The sequence below is a fragment of the Echinococcus granulosus genome (genome assembly GCF_000524195.1).
Source record: "Echinococcus granulosus chromosome Unknown EG_S00013, whole genome shotgun sequence".
Classification (NCBI taxonomy): Eukaryota; Metazoa; Platyhelminthes; class Cestoda; order Cyclophyllidea; family Taeniidae; genus Echinococcus; species Echinococcus granulosus.
In genome coordinates, this window is record NW_020170393.1 from 443,567 (window position 1) to 462,244 (window position 18,678).

General features: G+C 45.5%; 2 protein-coding genes across 2 annotated transcripts in view; one reads left to right on the plus strand and one right to left on the minus strand. All coding sequences in view use genetic code 11, as the record gives it.

Moving 5' to 3' along the window:
* Positions 1-14,680, plus strand: part of EGR_02758 (Afadin) — a gene marked incomplete at both ends in the record, with an annotated part of 56,209 nt that extends 41,529 nt beyond the window's left edge. Inside the window, 6 exons of the mRNA XM_024492007.1 lie at positions 1,414-1,703; positions 7,563-8,003; positions 9,193-9,621; positions 10,416-10,667; positions 12,465-12,834; positions 14,640-14,680. Of these exons, the coding sequence (XP_024353501.1) occupies positions 1,414-1,703; positions 7,563-8,003; positions 9,193-9,621; positions 10,416-10,667; positions 12,465-12,834; positions 14,640-14,680 (1,823 nt within the window). The remainder of the gene's footprint in view (positions 1-1,413; positions 1,704-7,562; positions 8,004-9,192; positions 9,622-10,415; positions 10,668-12,464; positions 12,835-14,639) is intronic.
* A 273-nt stretch (positions 14,681-14,953) lies between these two features.
* Positions 14,954-15,268, minus strand: EGR_02759 (hypothetical protein; the record flags this gene model as incomplete). The annotated part of the gene is made up of 1 exon (XM_024492008.1): positions 14,954-15,268. One exon carries the CDS (start codon positions 15,266-15,268, stop codon positions 14,954-14,956), a length of 315 nt encoding a protein of 104 aa, XP_024353502.1.
* Positions 15,269-18,678: the final 3,410 nt, after the last annotated feature.

The following is an 18,678-nucleotide window of genomic DNA, read 5'->3' on the forward strand; positions in this document are numbered from 1 at the left end:
GACGCGCATTTGTCGTAGCAATTAAGTAAAACAGCTTGTCGTCACTTCAACTTTATTCTAACCACAACTGTGTTACAGCTGTTATTGTGTGGGCTTGGTGGGGTGAGAGAGAGGGAATGAGCGAACCAGCCATTAGCCCAACTTGCGTCACCATCATCACCTAACCTATTCCAATGGGCGCGGGTGGTTTTTTGGTAAGGGCTTTGCGTTATCATGTGGTGAACCATCTTATAACCACCCTCTACTTGAGCCCAACACCACATTAGGTTAGCTGCGCTTTCAAATCCCTAATAGTACACCCAAATCCTGTTCACAAAATCTCGCCTTTGTGCACAAATCACCTTTAAAGTGTCTCAACAGTCGCTGTACTTTTGCTCAAAATTTTACCGTGCTCGATTCTCTATCCTTCATTTGATTTGTGTAAAGTAAGCAGATTTTAGGTCACGCCGGTGCAACCATGACGCCTCGATGACTCCACAAGATCCTTCAAAATCAAGTACACCCGTACCAGCATAAATACTTATTTATATTAATAATAAACACCACTTTTTATGATCACACCCCCATTTTTATTGTTTATGTTTAACACTACCATTTGTTTCAACTGCAGACCCGACATTGCCTTCATTTTCAAGGCAAATAGCATCCGTAATTCATTTACATCTGTTGTGCGTGTGTGTGTGTGTGCTGCGCTGTAAATCCCCTCCTTACGGCTAACCTTAGGAGGCACGGACAGAAGCGAGACGGGATTGCGGCGCAGAATTGCATCTAGTTTATGTGAAAATGCTTTCCAAAGGGCAGTCTCTCACAGCCGTCAACTGTGTTTGCGTTGGAACATTTGTCAAAATGATGGGGCCATTTTCCGACTGCTCTTCCTTTCACTCTCCCAAATGCTGCGATTTTATAGCAAAAATTCCATGATAGCGGTGCCTTTCGGTATGAACGAAATAAACTTACTTCGGTGCTTCTCTACTGACTAATGAGGCGCGCTCTCTCGCGTCTTTGTTGTTTGGGTGTTAAAGGAAATTTTTATAGCCATCGGTTTCGTGTGTGCACCACTAATCACCACTTAGTCCTCACTCGGAGGAGGGATAAGTGGGTTGGCTCTTTGTTCTACTCTTTCGCACCTTGGGGTGCAGTAGTTGTGGCTTCTCTCGTACCTATTTAGGCCCCCCCCGGCCCCGATGTATCAAGTATTTCAGACATCTTCATTTGTCTTTGTACTTTGGGTTGTACAACAAATCCGTCCGTATAGATGACAAAGAAAGCGTAATTTCTGTAAAATACGAAAGCTTAAAGTATTTGTATCCAATTGGTGTAATTATGATTTTGCTTCTAAACTTTTTTGGTTGGTATTAGTACTCTCCGCATAAGTTAACTACTAATTCATCTTAATTACTGCCCCCCTTTTAGCCCCCGAGAAGTTGGAACAGCGCGCAAAGCCGAAGCGCCGAAAGCAACATCTGACAAACGATGATGGGGATGGAGGTGGTGGTGGGGGCGGAGGAGGTGGGGGTGGTTCAGCGGCACCGCCGGGTCTACTCCCCTTCTCCACCCCCACGGGCGCTGTCGGGGCCTTTCCTGTCTCAGCCACCTCATCTGCCACTCTGCACCACTCACAACACCTTCAGAGCCCTCGTATGTCCGCTTCACACTTCCCCACTGATGCGCACGACTTCATGGCTTCACGAACTTTCAACACTGTGAGTTGCAGCCTAGCAACCTTTCCTCTTTATGCATTTTGCCCACTTAAAGTAGCGTATTTTAAAACCTGTTTTTTTTTGCTGTGGTAAAGTTACCTTTCACTTGGAGTGGTGGTGACGGTAGTAGGTTGTCACCCTCATGCGCGTGTTCCCTCACCCCACCCCATCCTCTCTTGAAAACACCCTTACAAGCTAATTAGCTTTTCACACGCTGTCACCGAGTCGACACTCACCGCTCTTCCCCTCCGAAAACTGGCGTTAATCGTTCTTGCTTTGACTACTTTATTAACTTCGTTTGAAAGATGTGGAGATGTTCACGCCCCTCCCCTACCCACAGGTCATTTGCGCTAGTCTTTTCTCCCTCGATCTCTTGTGATTTGCGCTTTTAAAATGCTTATCCTCAAGCACTTGGCTTTGTGTTTATCTTGTTTTGCAGCTTGAATCTTCAACATATCCTTAGTTGTGTCAGCTAAAGTAGAAAGGCCTTTTGTCTTATGCAAAATGTGCATAGCGGCCACTGGAGTATAGGCTCTTGTGAAAGGCAGTAAGGCGAATGGTGAAGGTGCAAGCGCCTACAGACTACCGCATCGACCCGTGGACGCTACACTTGCCTTGCGCATGTGCACGCTGGCGTGCACCGCTGTGTTCTGTTGAACCCCGAGGTCGTGCAGGGTGAGGTACACATCTACCCGAGTACACAGCACAGGGTGTGAGGATGACCTCGTACGCACAGACCTTAGAGGTGTACGCCCATTGCTGTGAGGACGCGACCTCGTGAAGTGCGTGTGTGCGTGCTATCGTGTTTCTACTTGCCTGCTTTGGCTCTTCACTTCGTCATTGGGGCTACTTTTCTTACAGTCACTTTGTTTTCATCACTCTCCTCTTTCTTCAGCAGTTTTTTACCCACTGCCTCGAACTGTCTGTTACTAAGCATCTGCCTAGGCGCCTCTCGATCGCTTAGTGGATCTGCCTATCAACGCACGACGTTGTAAAATAGTAAGGACTACGAGCATCTGTATTGACAGTGTGCATTCACGTTGTATGACTCAGTCAAAGTGGAACAATGCACTCCTCCTTCCCCCTCCCTAATGCGCTATTTGTAAGGCGAGTGGACATCGGCAGCCCTAAACTGCATCCAGCATGGCCGATATTCTACCCATTTACTGTGCACAAATAGGGCCGAATTTTGTCTGGCTAAACTCGCCTCGAAGTAATTCTCGTTGTGAATCTCGATAAACACTTGTTTACCGTTCGCACATACCGCCTTCATTGGGGGGGGGCTTTTGATTTACAGTTCAAATAACATTGTCGTATTCATTCACTTCTCATTCCTCTCTCATTTTCGTGTAGATACACGTTCAAATTGTGCTGTCAGTGCGTTACTGGCGTTGGTATGGCTGCTGTTCTTGAATGGCGTAGCGCGTTCTTACGAATCCGCTTGTGCGCGTGTGACCTCGGATTGTGTGTGTGTGTGTGTGTGTCTGTGTAGTGCTCGTGTCCTTATGAGTTCACACCGTTTTCATGTGTATACGTGTGTCATCTTTTTCTTTCTCTGCGTTACCTCCTCTGTCCCCAACAAAATATTTTCTGTTGAGACCATTTGCTATTGAGTCGCCCTACCTTCTCTAGATAGTGCCTTCCGCTTTAACGCATATTTTGGGTAATGAAAGTTGATTGTGCTACTAGGATCATGTTTCGGGTTACTCACAAGACGATTGCTATCGTCTCAGCTTTTAACGTTTTGTGCCCCTCACCTTGCAAACTGGTTATCAGTCTCATTTTACGATTATAACATGTAGTTAATGTCAATTTGCTCTTTTGAAGTGTTTTGATCAGTCAGTTTTCAGGTTGGTTGTTCGTATTCTCTGAAGTAAACTGCAGGAACTGAGTTTGCTATTTCGTGCCTGTTACAGCTTTTTTGGATGTTTTTTCCATTAGTCTGTTTCCCCATTGTGAAATTGTTGTTCGAAAGAACTGTTCCCCTCATACCGAGGCTTCACGATCTGTGGAAATGGCTTAAGGCAACGTTTTGACTACTCTGTTTCTGCTCCATACCAAATATTTCATTCCTATCCGGCTCGCCTTATCCGCTTTTTCCCTGCTTCCACCCTTATCAAACACTCCCTTCTTCCTTCCTTCCTCACTGTTGCTGCCCATAATGCCAGTTCCGGTTTTATGATCAGCGATTTTAGTTCCGCTTTTACGACCATTAAGTGCTCTCTCTCACTTGACTCTCGCCTGCCTCTCGTTCAACTACCTACACACCCACCTCCTCTCTCCTTGCGCTTGACATCTTTATTACTTGACTTATGTCTCCGCTCTCCTTCCTTGATGCCTTGTTTTTTGCGGTTGACGACTCGCTCTTGCGACTGCTAAAACTGACTTGGCAATAGTGCAGGCGTTTATGGCCCTGGTTCCGGGTTCCACTGCGCCACAATGCTAAAATACCACAGTATTTTTAGTTTCTTTCAGTACCAAGGGTTTGATATGAGTAGTGCCCAAATTGAAACTGCGCAGCTCTATTTGCTGAAATGAGTTCCAGTGGAGGCTATTATTTGTTACTCTGTCTTTTACTATGCCTGCCGCAGGAATAGCAACGGCAGAGCAACTTGTGGTAGTCTCGTGTCTTTGACACATGACTCGTTCGAGTGTCTACATCAACTGGCTTGTTAATTACCCAGCTAGATCTGCACCACTTTGGCGCTCTGTTTTGTTTTAGAAAGGATTATTCACGTTCATCAAGGGCAACTGAATGAGTGGCTAATGATATGCGCGGGTCTTTGTTGTTGTTTGACTTCATACTCATCAACTTCTTGTGGTATAATTTCTTCTTTTGAGATTCAAATGGAGCTCTTGTGCTTGCTAGCCTCAGTCTTCTTAGGCATGATCCACTTTTCTGTTTCCTCATTTTAATCTTAGAGCGGCGTGTCTTTATACTCTTTGAAGCAGGGCGTTTGGACGTTGTTTTGCGTAAACTCTGTTAGCATTACCTCCTGCTATGGTTAATATAATTTCTGGATTTCAACCTTTTTTCCCTAAGATCGGTAATTATGCTAGCATAATGTATCCCCTGAAAGGGCTTTACAACAAGGAGACCTGTCTGATTGAGCGGAATTTTGATTCTTCAGCCGTTGTAGGGACTTATCTAAATTATTCAAATTGGCAGTTGCTACTTCGTTACACCTCAATGCCCCTCCCCTCCCGCAATACCTATGCAGATCAACTTTTTGCGTTCCGTCCTCGTTCCCGCTTGATTTTGCATTAGCAATGTCGTCGTTCCAATTTTAAGCTCCACTAAGTGCGTGAACATCTTCATCGTTTTGTGTCCAATGGGCTCAATTGTTACGCTTCGTGGCTGGTACACTGTGTGATTGCCATGGCTCAGTAAGTAACCTGCATTTGTGGCTTTGTTCTTTTCCTCTCAATATTTCAAGGCGGCAGGCAGACACCTTTTCACAAACAATCTGGTTAACTAACTTTTTTCTTCAACAGTGTGTCGCGATATGCCTAAATCAGTAATCACGCTTTACTTCCACCACTATGCTTTCAGCGTCTATCGGTTGAAATGGTGCGGTAAATTTCATTTGGAGTGGTTTCTACGGTATTAAGGTGTGCAGATCCCACTGTTTGGTGTAGTTTTCTTATCTTGTTGGGGTACTTCCTGTAAAATGGTGGTGATGGATTCTTCAGACATATATCGGTCAACTCCTTGGTTATACGGGCATGCCACCGTTTACTAATTTAATATCCCTAAATATATGAACCACTGTTTATTCTAATGGGCCAGATCAATTTCTTTTATGGCAGATGCACCACTATCGGTGGCTTTGCCTGATGCTTTCTTCAAACGAGTAGCCCTTTGTGGGCTGAGGTCGTTGCCGTAGTTGGGGCGTATGATTCGCTTTGTCTGTTGCTCCCACCTGGGATCGCGTTGGTTGGGGTGGTTGGCACATGGAAATTTCTGTGCTTAGAGGCATGCATCCAACTAGCTATGTGTGCTATCTCCATGTTCGTGGAGAGGCGTGTGTACAGCTGCTATGTGTTGCCAGTAAGTCACGTCAACCGCTCTGCTGGCATGCACACGCGTACACACACGCTCGTATTCACATAGCTCTGAAGTGCATAGCTTCGACACACCTCCACCACCAGCACCACCACCGCCACTCACATTATGGGTAGCCTGTAACGCAACCACCACTGCCGCCGCTGTTATCGTTTTTCCGACCCTAACATCTGGAATGTAGTTGCACACACGTGCCCAGCATTTGCCTGACTGTTGGTGATGCCTCCCGCTTTCCATGCTACCGCTCAGCTCACTCCACCATACCAGTAATTTGCGCCTAATACGCCCCACCTTTGATGTGCTTGCCACTTGGCCTGCCTGATGAGTGGTAAGTGTGTGTGGTTCAAGTTCTGCTGTCACTGTCAAATGATTTCAAGGCTGTGTAAGCCCTAACTACTGTCTTTTTAATCTACTGGGGGCTTTTGTGCTTGGAAGGACGCGCTCACGTTTGAGATTGCCTTAGTCCGGTGTGTGCCTTTGTGTGTGTGTGCATGTGTGTGTGTGTGTGTGTGTGTGTGTGTGTGTGTGTGTGTGTGTGTGTGTGTGTGTGTGTGTGTGTGTGTGTGTGTGTGTGTGTGTGTGTGTGTGCGTGCGGTAGGTTCTTTTGATGGCACAAATCCCTAATCAAGACACTGCTGTGGGTGGGCCTCCAGCTTATTGTTTGGTGTGATGATCCTTTTTGCATTCATATTGATGCCACGTCTCCCTATCCATTTTATAAACAACTTTTTCAATTGTTGAGCTGTTGAGCGCTTATTCTACTACCTTGAAGGCTTGATCTCGTGCTAGCAGCACGTGGAAACGCTAGTTCTTTCATTCTCACTCCTTCTTTCGTTGTCCTCAAGTCCTTATTCACCGTTCTTATAAACGTTTTTGACTTGGCAACAAGTTGTTGCATAGTGTCTGAAGAATTTAAGAACTGATGGCATAAGTTTTTGGGAACCTGACAGAGCACTCGTTTTTTTCTGTGCAAAGCGCAGCTCGACTTGTACTTATGTGCGAGGGTTATCATTAATAAGAAAGGCAAATTAAACTTACCCGACTGTTTCTTTTCTGAATACCAACGGCTTTACATTTGTGAATTTCACTAGCTTCAATAAATGTCAACAGGGCCATAATTTACTCGCTGTTTGCTGCGAACTTAGATTGCAATTCCATGCTTGACTGACTAATCTGATCTGCTGTACCATTCATTCCTCCCCTTTGCAGCAAGCGGTACCCCCAGGCACGTGTGTCTAAAATATGTTGGGGCTTCTAGTTCCCCTTCCCCCTCCATAAGCCATTCTCATCTCCGGCCAAACCAAATGGACAGGAAATTACCCAAACTGTGTGTCCTTGCTGCTGCTGCCCTACCAATGACGTGCAATTTTAATTCTGCTTCATTCGTGATAACTTTATGCATGAGGGAAAAAGTCGTGCATCGGGAACTTTTATTTATCCGGCAAACTTGACTTCCTATGTTCTGGTTGAATTTTAAGGAAGAACACAAGGTTTTATTGCTTGGCTTTTTTGACTTGTTCGAAACGAATCGACACTTTAGCGTAAGTTGTGGGCCACTACGATGTTGTCAGCTGGACTCATGTTTCGGACATCATTTTGTTTCCTGGATGGAATCAAGGGGGATTCACCTTATGACACCCGACACTGTATTTGAATTAGCTCAATCGATTCATATTCTTACCCACACGAAGTTGTGAATCAACGTGTGGCGTAAGTTGTCTTTTCCCGAGGTGAAAGCAACTTGAGTCGATTGGAGGTGAGAGGCTGATGCTGTGTTTTCAATACTCTCACTGAAGCTAATCACCGACATGGCGGGTTCCTGCGCCGGACAGGGTCAGTTCATGTCGCTGAGCGGGCTGTCCGATCCCCAGGCGGCCGCCGCTGCTGCAATGAAGTTCCACCTAGCCATGGCTTCAAACACTGGCCGGACGAGCGCTGGCACCACTGGTGCCGATACCTTCGATCATCCCGCCTCACACCACCGTCTGCCACCACAACCTCCACCTTCGGGTCAGTTTGCACCTCCCGAGGCGCCCTTCCTGCCCGAAGTGAGCTCCGCTGCTGCAGCTGCTGCCGCCGCTGCGGCTGCCGCTGCAGCTGCTGCTGTCCCCTTCCTCGATGCCAGACTTCCTCGACCGACCGCCTGGCAGCAACAACAGCAGCAACCTCATTCTCTGCCTCATCTTCCACCGCCTCGACTCTCCTCAACACCCTCCGAGACCGCCAAATCTATCGAAGTAGGTGTCGCTTTCCCTATTCTGTCGTGACTTGCAAAGCGATGACGGTGGTATATTTTGGTCTGGCCTTTTTCTATTGAGAGAAAGTAGATGAGGAAGGAGGAAGGGGTAGCTCAATCAGGGTAGAATATCTCTCAGGAGGGGAGGGAGGAGGGCCATAGTTTGCGTGCACTCCTTTCTCCTGCCCAACTTTGGGTTGATCAGATATAGGAGTACCATCGTCTTTCTCTTCAAAGTTTGTGATTCGTTGGGGATGCGGAAAGTAGTGGCAGCAGCTCACGCAAAGTCGGCGTTGATACCGCTGAATTGCTGCACCGACCCCTTTTTGCCTCTCTGCCCCGTGCGCGTTATCTGTGGATGCAATCGCAGTGCCTGTTGTCACATCACGAACGCTGCTCTCACCTTGTAGGTGATTTGTCACTTTCACCATCTCTTTTCCTTTTCATCCACACCTGTGATTGGTCACCTTAATTGGCTCTGGTTCGCAGATGAAAATTTCTGGGATTTATATTAACCATAAGTAGTCCTTTCTCGCTTTTTCCTATGTCGCGTTACTTGCGCTGCTAGGAGCGATCGCTATCCGGTTAATTTGGCAAACCTGTGTTCTTTAATAGATTGGGGGAGGGTTGTTTTGTTACAATTTCACATCAATTCGCGGCATCTAATTCTTCACGAAACTGGTCTTTACGCCTGGGAAGATGTTAAGAGATGAGGAATCATTGATCATCTTGAAGCATAGAAAATTCCTTTTAAAATTGTATTATTTACAACTGATTCTCACCTGCTTTTTATTCAAGTCGGTCTTATTACGGAGCCTTTATTCACGTCGTGAAGGTAAGCGGGTACAGCTCTTTGTTCATTTCCACAATATTAGCTAAAACTGCTTAATCTTAATTCTTTTCTATTTATCGTTGCAACTCCCACTTGTAAGAAGGTTATAACATGCAACATAAGACAAATACGAAGCTAGTTGGCCGAAAAGTAACGGAAATAAGAGCATCTTTGGTCGGGTTCAAAATTTGCGCGGATTTTCAAAAGTTGTTTAACTTTTGGGGCTTCTAATGTTTTCTTCACATTAATAAAGTGCCAACGAATGCTAGATGGATGCAGACGAAAACTGCGATGTAAAATTTCACTCAGTGATACCTCACTAGCTTTTCCTGATAACTCCCATGTTGCGCTTGTGCAGAGCCCCTACTCAGCGGCCGCTACACCGACGGCTACAGGGTGCTCGGGTTTGCTGCGGCCACGGCAGTGTCGTTACCGTGACTTCCAGAGCCTTTGTTATCACAGCACCTGTCGTCGGGCTTTGTTGCGGCAGCACCGTCGCCTACTGAACTCCTCCTCCTCCTCCTCTTCCTCAGCAGTTGTGGCTGCGGAGGCGGGTGGACTGGAGTTGGAGCGTCCAGACGAGCGGCTCTTCACGTGTCTTACGGAGTGTGTGCAGCGTATCCGTGAGCCCTTCTCGCCTGAAGAGCCGTTGGACACTCATGCGGCGGAGACTCTGGAACAGGAGTACAACCGTATGGACACCTGCATTCGACGCATCATACGTGTGGTCAAGATGCTCCCTTACTTCAATGAAATCGGCAAACCTGCTCAACTGGGTCTTCTGAGAGTAGGCGTGCTACCTCCTACTTTCCCCTATCCCTGTTAAACTTCTTGGGATTGAAGTGTAATATGTGCTACTCATGATTATTTATTTGCCACTGTAGGGGAATTTGAGTCATTTTTTGGCCCTGCTGTAGTAGAACTATGGCTTCTATATGATCTGACCCTCTATGAACTATCACAGGAGGCGACATTTAGTTTTTTTCTCAAGGCGTTTTTTGGATATGCGACACATATTCGACAGTTTTCGTCTCCCTCAATTAGTATTTCAAACTTTGCGGTTCAGTTTTTCTCTCGGCTCCAGAGTTGGGTTACTAGGCTGGCGAATCCTCAAGTTGTTTTCATTGTAGGAAGTGATTGCTCCAATTTCTCGGTAATTATTAGTATCTAATTTCACACGGCTAAATTTTAATTTTGAGCGATCAAAGGAAAGGCCGGTGCTAATGCCTATTCATTTGGATCATCTGAGAAACAACGACGAATAACGCAACCAGTAGAGGTAATCCGGAGGATCAGGTAGTATCTTACTCGTAGTTTAGCACACGAAATCAATGCATAATTGCATAATCGGGATAATTTTTTTTTTGCTCAGCATATACCACTAATGCCTTATTAGATAAGTGTGATCAGTGATTGACGTCAACATTTGTAACTGTTAGATCGTGGTGACAACTAATTTTTGCAGTCTACTAATGAAAATCTTTTTAGTCTTGATGAATTGAAGCCAAAACGTGCAATTTTTGTTTCTATGGGTGGGTTTGTGGCAGGCAAGTGTACCAACTTAATTATTCTTTATCGCAGGCAAATATCTACGGGATGATAGTGCTCTACTCCTCCTTCTTCTTTGAGCGTGAAATTAGGAAGTTGCGCTATCCTGTGAAGCAGGCAGACGGAAGCCTCACCACCGTTACGGTCTCCATGTTGGACGACCTAGCACCCTCCGTGGTCAGCGATGAAAAGGCCTTTTCTGCCTTCCTTTCCGGCAAACATCGTCATGCTGCCTCTGCTGCTGCTGCTGCCACCAGTCTGAGGGAGGACTTTGAGCTCTATAAGGTGAGTGCACCTTTGATCCCCTTATTGTCTTTCGGCTCATCTATGCTGCTTGAGTCATCTTTGAAGGTGTGGTGGGCAGAAAGGTTGGCAGCTTGGATGCCTTAGTCAGAACACTAGGCAAATCATTTGCAGTATTCCTGCCTTTGTCATTGTGTTGCCATTTTCAGTTTTGCCAGGTTCCCAAGCCGAGTGAATCTCAATTTGAAGAGGTATCATTTGTTCGTATGACTCAATCAGATATATTTATGTTTATTTGTCGAATACAAATGTTTTTAATTCGTTCAAATCTGGTCTCGCCTCATTATCGGAAATGATGTAGTACTTGAAGTTGAAATGATGGCCAAAAGTCGACACAATTTCCTTATTATTTTGTTTTGAGTGTCTCTGTAGATTGGAATTAAGATTCGCGATTTTCGGAGGGGTTTGCTTACTCCCACCACCAATGCACCACTTGATTCGTCTCTGAAGATGCGGCGAAGCAAATCAGTCTGGACATAGCAGCAACTCCTTTGAGCTGTCTGCTTGGTGCAGGAGTCTGACCTTTACAGGCGTGGCGCTTGTGGACTAGCATTAATGGCAAAACCTGATGCTCTATTACAGGAGCTTTAAACTACTCAAGTACTCATCCACATTAGCCTTTCTAGCCGACTACGGGGCAATTTTTCCCCCATTGTGTATTTATGTACGTGGCTTGGCGTTTGGCTCTACTGTGCTTTCAAGGTCTAACCGCAGAAGACCATCCTTAACCACTCTGACTGAAGTAGCCTACTTGCACAAGAAGTGTACTTCCCCGGTTCACTTCGATGTTTGATGTAGGAAGTTAAGCTCTACAAGTTGCTCATTTGTAAATTCAGCTTGAAGCCTGGGGTCTGACTCGTTCGCTGCCGGGGTCTCGGAGAAAGGTCTACTGCTGCAGTCTAGATTTTCGATTTTCATTTGACAACAATACTAAAACTGTTGCTCAAAAACAAAATTAGGTTTGATTGCCCCCACTGGGACTATTATTTATCTCCATTCTATTGGTCTAAGCTCGGACAATTTGTTCGTAGGGTGATTTCGTTCAGTCATTTCTCCCAAACTAAAAAGGGACACTTGTAACCTGTTTGTGTTTCCGGGCTGGTAGCCGACGTGACGACTGTGGTCTGCCTAAAAGTAGTTGATTTCCTCTTGACATCACAATACGTGCCTCTTCCACTATAAAGTAGACAACTGGTGTGGGCTGGTGCCCCGTTAGCGTCAGAAGAATAAATCAGGCATTTAGGAACACATCAGACATCTGCTTCCAAATTTTACCTGTTGAACGTCCTCTTAACCTTCTTTTAGTTCCCTTGCTCCTCCCCAATGGGTTCTTTGTACGTAAGGCACGTGCATTGGCTTTATCAAAGTGTATTTCGGAAGAAGCAGCTCTTCAAGAGCAATAATCGCCTTGAAATTGGATCTGATTAGTCTCCTTTGCTTTTCCAGAAGATTGTATTAACGCGTAGAGACCTACAAGTCGCCGTTATTGTTTACAGTGCAGTTGAACCGGTAGGCTAGTAACCCCGGCAACAATCGTAATATGGGAGTCTACTAGGATCTGCGGACAATTAAAGCATAAAGTTCAAAGTCGCGAAGGACCGTCTTGTTACCTGGTTTCCCCTCAGCTCGCCAAAGTGGCACTCTCTATGTGCACAAACGCGTGTATTTTAGATTTGTTACAGATTATCTACCGGTGCCAAAATGAAGTCGATGGCTAGTGTAGGTGTACGTGCACGCTCTGACCATCTGGCATTCTATCAATCTCCTTTCATGCATCAGGCGAACACGTTGGCAGCCTTCAACCACTTGGAGGAGTTAACTGGGGAGGACGACATCCTACGAATGACGCTGTTAGCGATTAAGCTCTTTTCCGATGACTCGCTATCGGACGAGTTGCAGTCGGTGGTGGTGTCCTCGAAGCGCGTTTACCTCGTCTTCCTTTGGACCTACATTCGGTGGCGTGCGGGCCCCAAGCACCTGCGCCAGGCCACCGAGCTCTTCGCTCGCCTTCACCTTGCCTTCATAGATTTGCGCTCCCTAGAGATCCGCATGACGGAGTTTGCCAAACTTGTCTCCCTCGAGGGCCTCTCGCCCCTTATGCGCGAGATTTGCTCCCTTCGCTCCAACGGTAGCAGTGGTGCTGGGGGTGGTGGGTGCAGGGCGATTGGTGGTGGGGGACCCGTGTAGGGTTGAGCCTTCACCCGCCCCGTGTGTGTCTTTCAGGGGGTGAAATCGTCATCCTCTACTGCCACGCCGTCACTCATCCACCAGCTTTATTTCCTTGCAAGCGTGAGTGTATTCACTCGCTGCCGATGACGCTGATACCAAATTACTCCCAATGACTTGACACTGCGAAACGCCATGGATTTTTTTCACTTCCATCCTTTTCTCCCCTTCTCTTTCGCTCTTTCTAGGCGGACCACCCACCCACCGGCATCCATAAATTACACCCTCTCCTCAACCCTGTCTACTTTGGCTCCCATCTGTAAATACATATACTACAAACTAATGTTGCATTCTAATATATATACAGAAGACACGATATACATACAAACACACACATACATAACCCTAACATTAACGATATTATTACTACTATTGATATTATTAACAACGATGATGATACAAATACACGAATGAGTGCCATTACCTCTCCTCGTTTCGTCTTCCTCCATTAGGGGTTGTGACGGGAATAACTTTGTTTCTTCTCAAAGTAGACATACTTGGGATGCCCTTAAGTTGGTGAGTATATCCCGTCTGAATTTTTGCAAATAAATCGGGATTTGTTTTCTATCAGTAAAACAATTGGCCATTTGCGCTCCTCCTAAGCACGGCTTCCAATTTTCACCGGATCCATGTTTTACCCCCGTTGTTTCCAGAGCGGTCACACAGTTCATTTCATAAAGTTTTTTTTATCTGTATCCGGTGCACAACTCGGTGATATAAGTGCTTTTTAAGTTGGCGCTCTCTCAGACTGCCAACTGTCTTGCGGCGCAAAAAAGTTGTCGCACTTTGTTCTCGGGCATTTTTATGCCAAGATTTGAAGTGTGCACCACCCAATCCACTGATGTGTTGTGTTGTGCCAGGCCCTAAACACGGCTGCAATGTCTGATGTCAACATTGGTGCTTGGTCGCTGATTGTCTTAGGCACTAGGCTTGAGAGTTGATGCATCATTCTTGATTTTGATGCAAAGTATCAAGCTTTCGATTGTCTGGTGCATACTCTTGCTTAGTGCAGGCCTTTCTAAAACCGAAATCGCCATTGTTGTTGTTGTTGCGTGGAGCGCGCTGTTTCAAGCCCAAAATGGAGTCACGTGAGGACGCAAGCTGAGGTAAGGCTAATGCTGACCCATGGAATTGGACTTGCTCGCTGCTGCTGACAAATTTTGCCCCACCTAAATCAGCAAGACTCCGTCCACATTTTTCCCCACGCGCCTCAGCCTCTCCCTCCCTTTCTCTCTCTCTCTCTCTCAGGAGTTTTCACTGGCGCAGTCAACGTCAAAATTACTGCCCCTCTATTAATCGCATCAAATGCAGATTTCCATTAAACACATGCTTGGCCTTTTTTTGCATGAGAGGCCGCCATTGGATTGGAGGGCCGCGACTCTGTTTATTACTGCGTTGTCCGATCTTCCTAAGTGGGAGGTTTTTTAATGCCAGCTTGTACATCCACTGTTTTTGTTGCAGAAAATTGTTCCTCTTCAGTCGCATAAACTTTGCCAGAGCTGATTAGCTGGCAAAACATGAGGGAACGAATTTCATCTGCCATACCAGTCATTAGGACTACAGGCTCTCTCTTTGGGCGGTAGCTATCCACGTCTTCGTATACTTTATTGCGACTAAAACCACCGATTAATCGAGTACCTACTGTTTCACTCTATCGCTCATCTCGCACTAATGTTTGATGGTTTGTTTACTAACTATGCGTTTCTTGCCCCCGGCTTTATTTGTTAGCCGCAATCCAACCGGAGAACGATAAACTGGTCATTGCATAGCTAATCACCGTTCTTACGGCTTGGACTAGTTTCGATATGCCTCATGACTGTTATGCGGGGCCACCATTGTGCGGAAAACTGCAGTATGATTTTCACCCTGACCATATTCAAATAATGACACTTATTTTACTAAGGAACTACTAACCTAAGATTAAAGATAAGTAGGGAATAGAAAAGAGATCAAAGATAGACACACTCATTAAAATAGAATATTAGAGTACCTCCACATCAGCTAGGTGATACACATCAATCAGCCGAAGGGTTGATCAGGCTTCACTCTGGGCGGATGCGTCTCTTCGCCAAGTTGTCAGCCTCAACGGCTTTACCACCCTGTGCCCTCTCCAACAGCGTGGGACCGAGGCTACGGGTACCCTGATGTAGCCTAGCCGCAATCGCCACGCCCGTATGCATCTCCATTGTCAACTTCGGAGCTGTCGGTACGGACGCCGGTGCTGGAACTGTTGCTGTCTCAGTGGATTCCGTCTGCCCTCTCTCCTCAGTATCACTCCTGTTCTCCATCGTCAAGCCGCTAACAAGACCAAGTGTTCTCACAGCTACACATTGTGTGAGTATCTTGCGTGCATACATGAGTGTACTCACCTTACTTGCCCATTCACGACAGGTTCACGGTTGGACTTTCAAGCGGGTAAAAGTCGTCGTGTGTTCAGTGAGTGCTGCACTGCTAGAAAAACAGCGGTGCGGTTGAACGTGACCTTTGGTTAGGGAGTGAAGTCGGTGTCAACATCGGAGTGGATAGCGATCTAGGATCAGTAAATTAATCCATTCCAGAGAGAGAGTGTGTTATCCCAGTATCGCGACATGGATACACATTCGTTTCATTCAAGAGCTATGATTTATTTACCACACTTTGATGTAACCATTGTGACAATTTACGATTGTAGGAAATTCCTGCTTATCTGGAGTGTTTACATTAGTAAAGGTAGCCGGTAATTATAACCCCTAGAGGAGGCACACTTTATCGCGTCCCTATGAGACTAAGGGAATCTCTTTGGCATTAAAAGATGTTTGCTTCAAAAGTCAGAATCAAAAGAATTTTACAATGCCTCCTATTACAGGCTGTAGTGGATAGGCATGTGTAATTATTTGTTTGTTTAACTCTCAGTTCGGGAAAAGGGGCCACTCAGGTGCCCCACTACTGTACCTTCGCCGAGTGGACTGGCCTGCTAGCAGTGTCAGTAGCCCCTACAACCCCTTCCCCACGTCGACAGCACAAGTTTGCCATAGCAGTAGGTCTCCTTCCGTCCTATGGGAGATTTTGGGTGCTACTGGTGCGCTCAGACCTGCCCACTTAAATGAAGGAATAACGTCAAATAGGCCATTATTTCTAAATTATTTCATCTAAATTTTGTGCCCGTGAATAATTTTAATAGAAATTTACCTGTTAATTTGGCTTCCCTTTATCGGTAATTATCAGGTGCAGTACCATTGTAGATCTGGAGACAAGTATTCAACTTGCCCTCCATAACCAGGAAGGCAGTTTTTCCCTTAGACAGAAGCAAGTGTCGCAACGCAACAAGAAATGTGAACAGCTATGGTGTGAGCCACTCGAGTAAGGTTTAAGCAAATAGTTTTTCCCCACATTTTCTACAATACTTTTTAAGTTAACCTTTGTTGGGTTTCGTCCTTTAATGCACTCATTCCAAAAATTTGCAGAGTCCTTCTCTGAAGATGGTAAGGCACGATATTTCCCCATTTAAATGCTGCAGAAAATGAGTTTTTTACATAAACATCATTAGATTTTTCAGGTGGTTAAGCATTTTAATTGATGTTCCACTTTGTGGTTGAAATGGCACAAACACTTTCTGAATTCCCCCTTGTATGCATCATCATTGATAAAAGGAACTGTAGCGCCCCAAGACTTCCTTGAACGCGGAAGAAGACGGTCTCCAAGCATAACTGTGCAGTCGACGTAAGAAAGGAGTTGTGGGGGCTACTGGCGTGGCCCGAAGGCCACCCCACCTTGCGAGGGTACAATAGGTGGACCCCAAGTGTCCCGTTACTAAAACCAAGGGTTAAACAAACAACTAAAGCACTGTAGAAATCAGTAAAAGTGATGCGTTCGATTTGCTAACTGTAATAGTCCTCATTTTTACTTTAAGCGTAGTTAGTTTATCAATACGATGTATTATCATTTTTGGATCAAATAATGCTTCACAGCACCTCCATGCCGACTGACTTTGGACAGGTTGAACTTTTGACAGCTGAGTCCTTTTTCGTAATTTTTGTCTAACGCCAGTAGCACATTTTGACACTAACTGGGCTTTTGAGTGGAGGAAATGGTACGCAGACCCATTAAAAATGTAGCAATGGCAGTAAATTAACATTTCATTGGTCAACGCCAGGTAGCTTAGGGGCGTTAGGCCACAGCGGTCGGAGTTGCCCAAGATGGCATGGCATGGCACAGGAGGCGAGCAAGAGCAGAGCGGTATAGGCGCCCGGAAGAACTGAAAGACTGTCATCGCAGGAATCCACGCTCTCGGCGAGGGGACCAAGTCCCAAGATCGTAAAAAAGCTCAGAATGCAAATTATGCACGCACAAAGCACTATCGCCCGGTAATACTGACCATATGCTCAAATGCTTCCATTTATGCTAAAATTCTAAAGTTGTAACACATTTTTTTGCTGAAAGAGGTTAAATATACGTAGACTGAAACAATTTTAGTATTTTAAGGTCCTCCTAAATTGCATTTTCGGAGTAAAATGTAGCTATTATTTTAATGCAACCCTCAGCTCTCCGGTTTGTCACGCCACTCAATAATCTATTCGTGGCTTCTAGGAGGAAGTAAGTTTAAAAATGGCGTTTTTTAAAAATACACTAATGCTGCTAATATGTAGCACCTTAGATGTTTGTTTAACTCTCAGTTTTGGTAAAGGTTTCACTTAGGCGCTCCACCATCCCACCTCCGCCGTGCCACCTGGCCTCCGGGTCATGCCGGAAGTCCCCAGCCATACTGTATGTCAAATGGTGCATGCTCTCTCCCGAGTACCATGTCTTATCCAGTCTTCAGAGAAGTCTCGAAGCGCCACATTACGTTTTATCAGAATTCATGGAAAGCACAAATGACTCTGGTAGGGTAGTCTGAATCCTAATTCCCCTCTCGCAGAGGTGTCTTTAACTGCAAATATTTCATTTGACTTAAATGCTAAAATCGGCCTTTTTCATCCCTCGCTTTTGCCTGTTTTGTCCCCCTTTAAATCACTGGGTGAAAACAATCACCAGGAGTACTCTCACCTTCTACTTTCGAATTGTCACGAAGCGCCTGTAAGGCGATCAAAGAAAACCATTTGATTTTCTTTTCTCCCGAGGGAAACAGGATTTTTCCACCCAAAGGTAAGGCATTTTGGGTGCGCACAATTTTCAACACAAAATACGAAGTACCTCAGTAGCAGACAGCATTATCATCATATACCATGCGAAATTCTGCTTGAGACTTCACAAAACGCCTTTAAAGTGTTCTCGGACTGCCGTTTCTAACTTTTCCAGGGTAACATTCACTTTCCAAAGATCGACACTGTTGTTACTAATTTTGTGTTCCCTCCGAAGAGACACAGCTCACGTGTACTTTCAGGGCTGATTATTTTATCCTTTAAAAATATGAGTTTCATTTAACGCAATTCCAGTTGCTAAAGCGGTCTCTAAAATGATACTGGCCAATCAACCAACAAAATCCTCATCTACACGCCTTTTAAATCAAGTTACAGTTTAAAACTACCTTTCAGGACAAATGTGACTGTAATACGTTAATTGTTTGTTCCCCTCACGGTTTTAGCAACAGGCTACTCAGGACTCCGCCACTGTACCTCCGCCGAGCTGCCAGGCACCTTCTCTTCGTCGGCAACACACATTCTGGGAAGTCTCGAAGTACCGCATTTATAACAAAGAACACCTTCCCCAATTTCTACTGCTAGGCAACAAGGCATAGCGTGACGCAAGAAGAGTTTGGACTACGGATGGAAGAATCTGTAACGATTCCTGT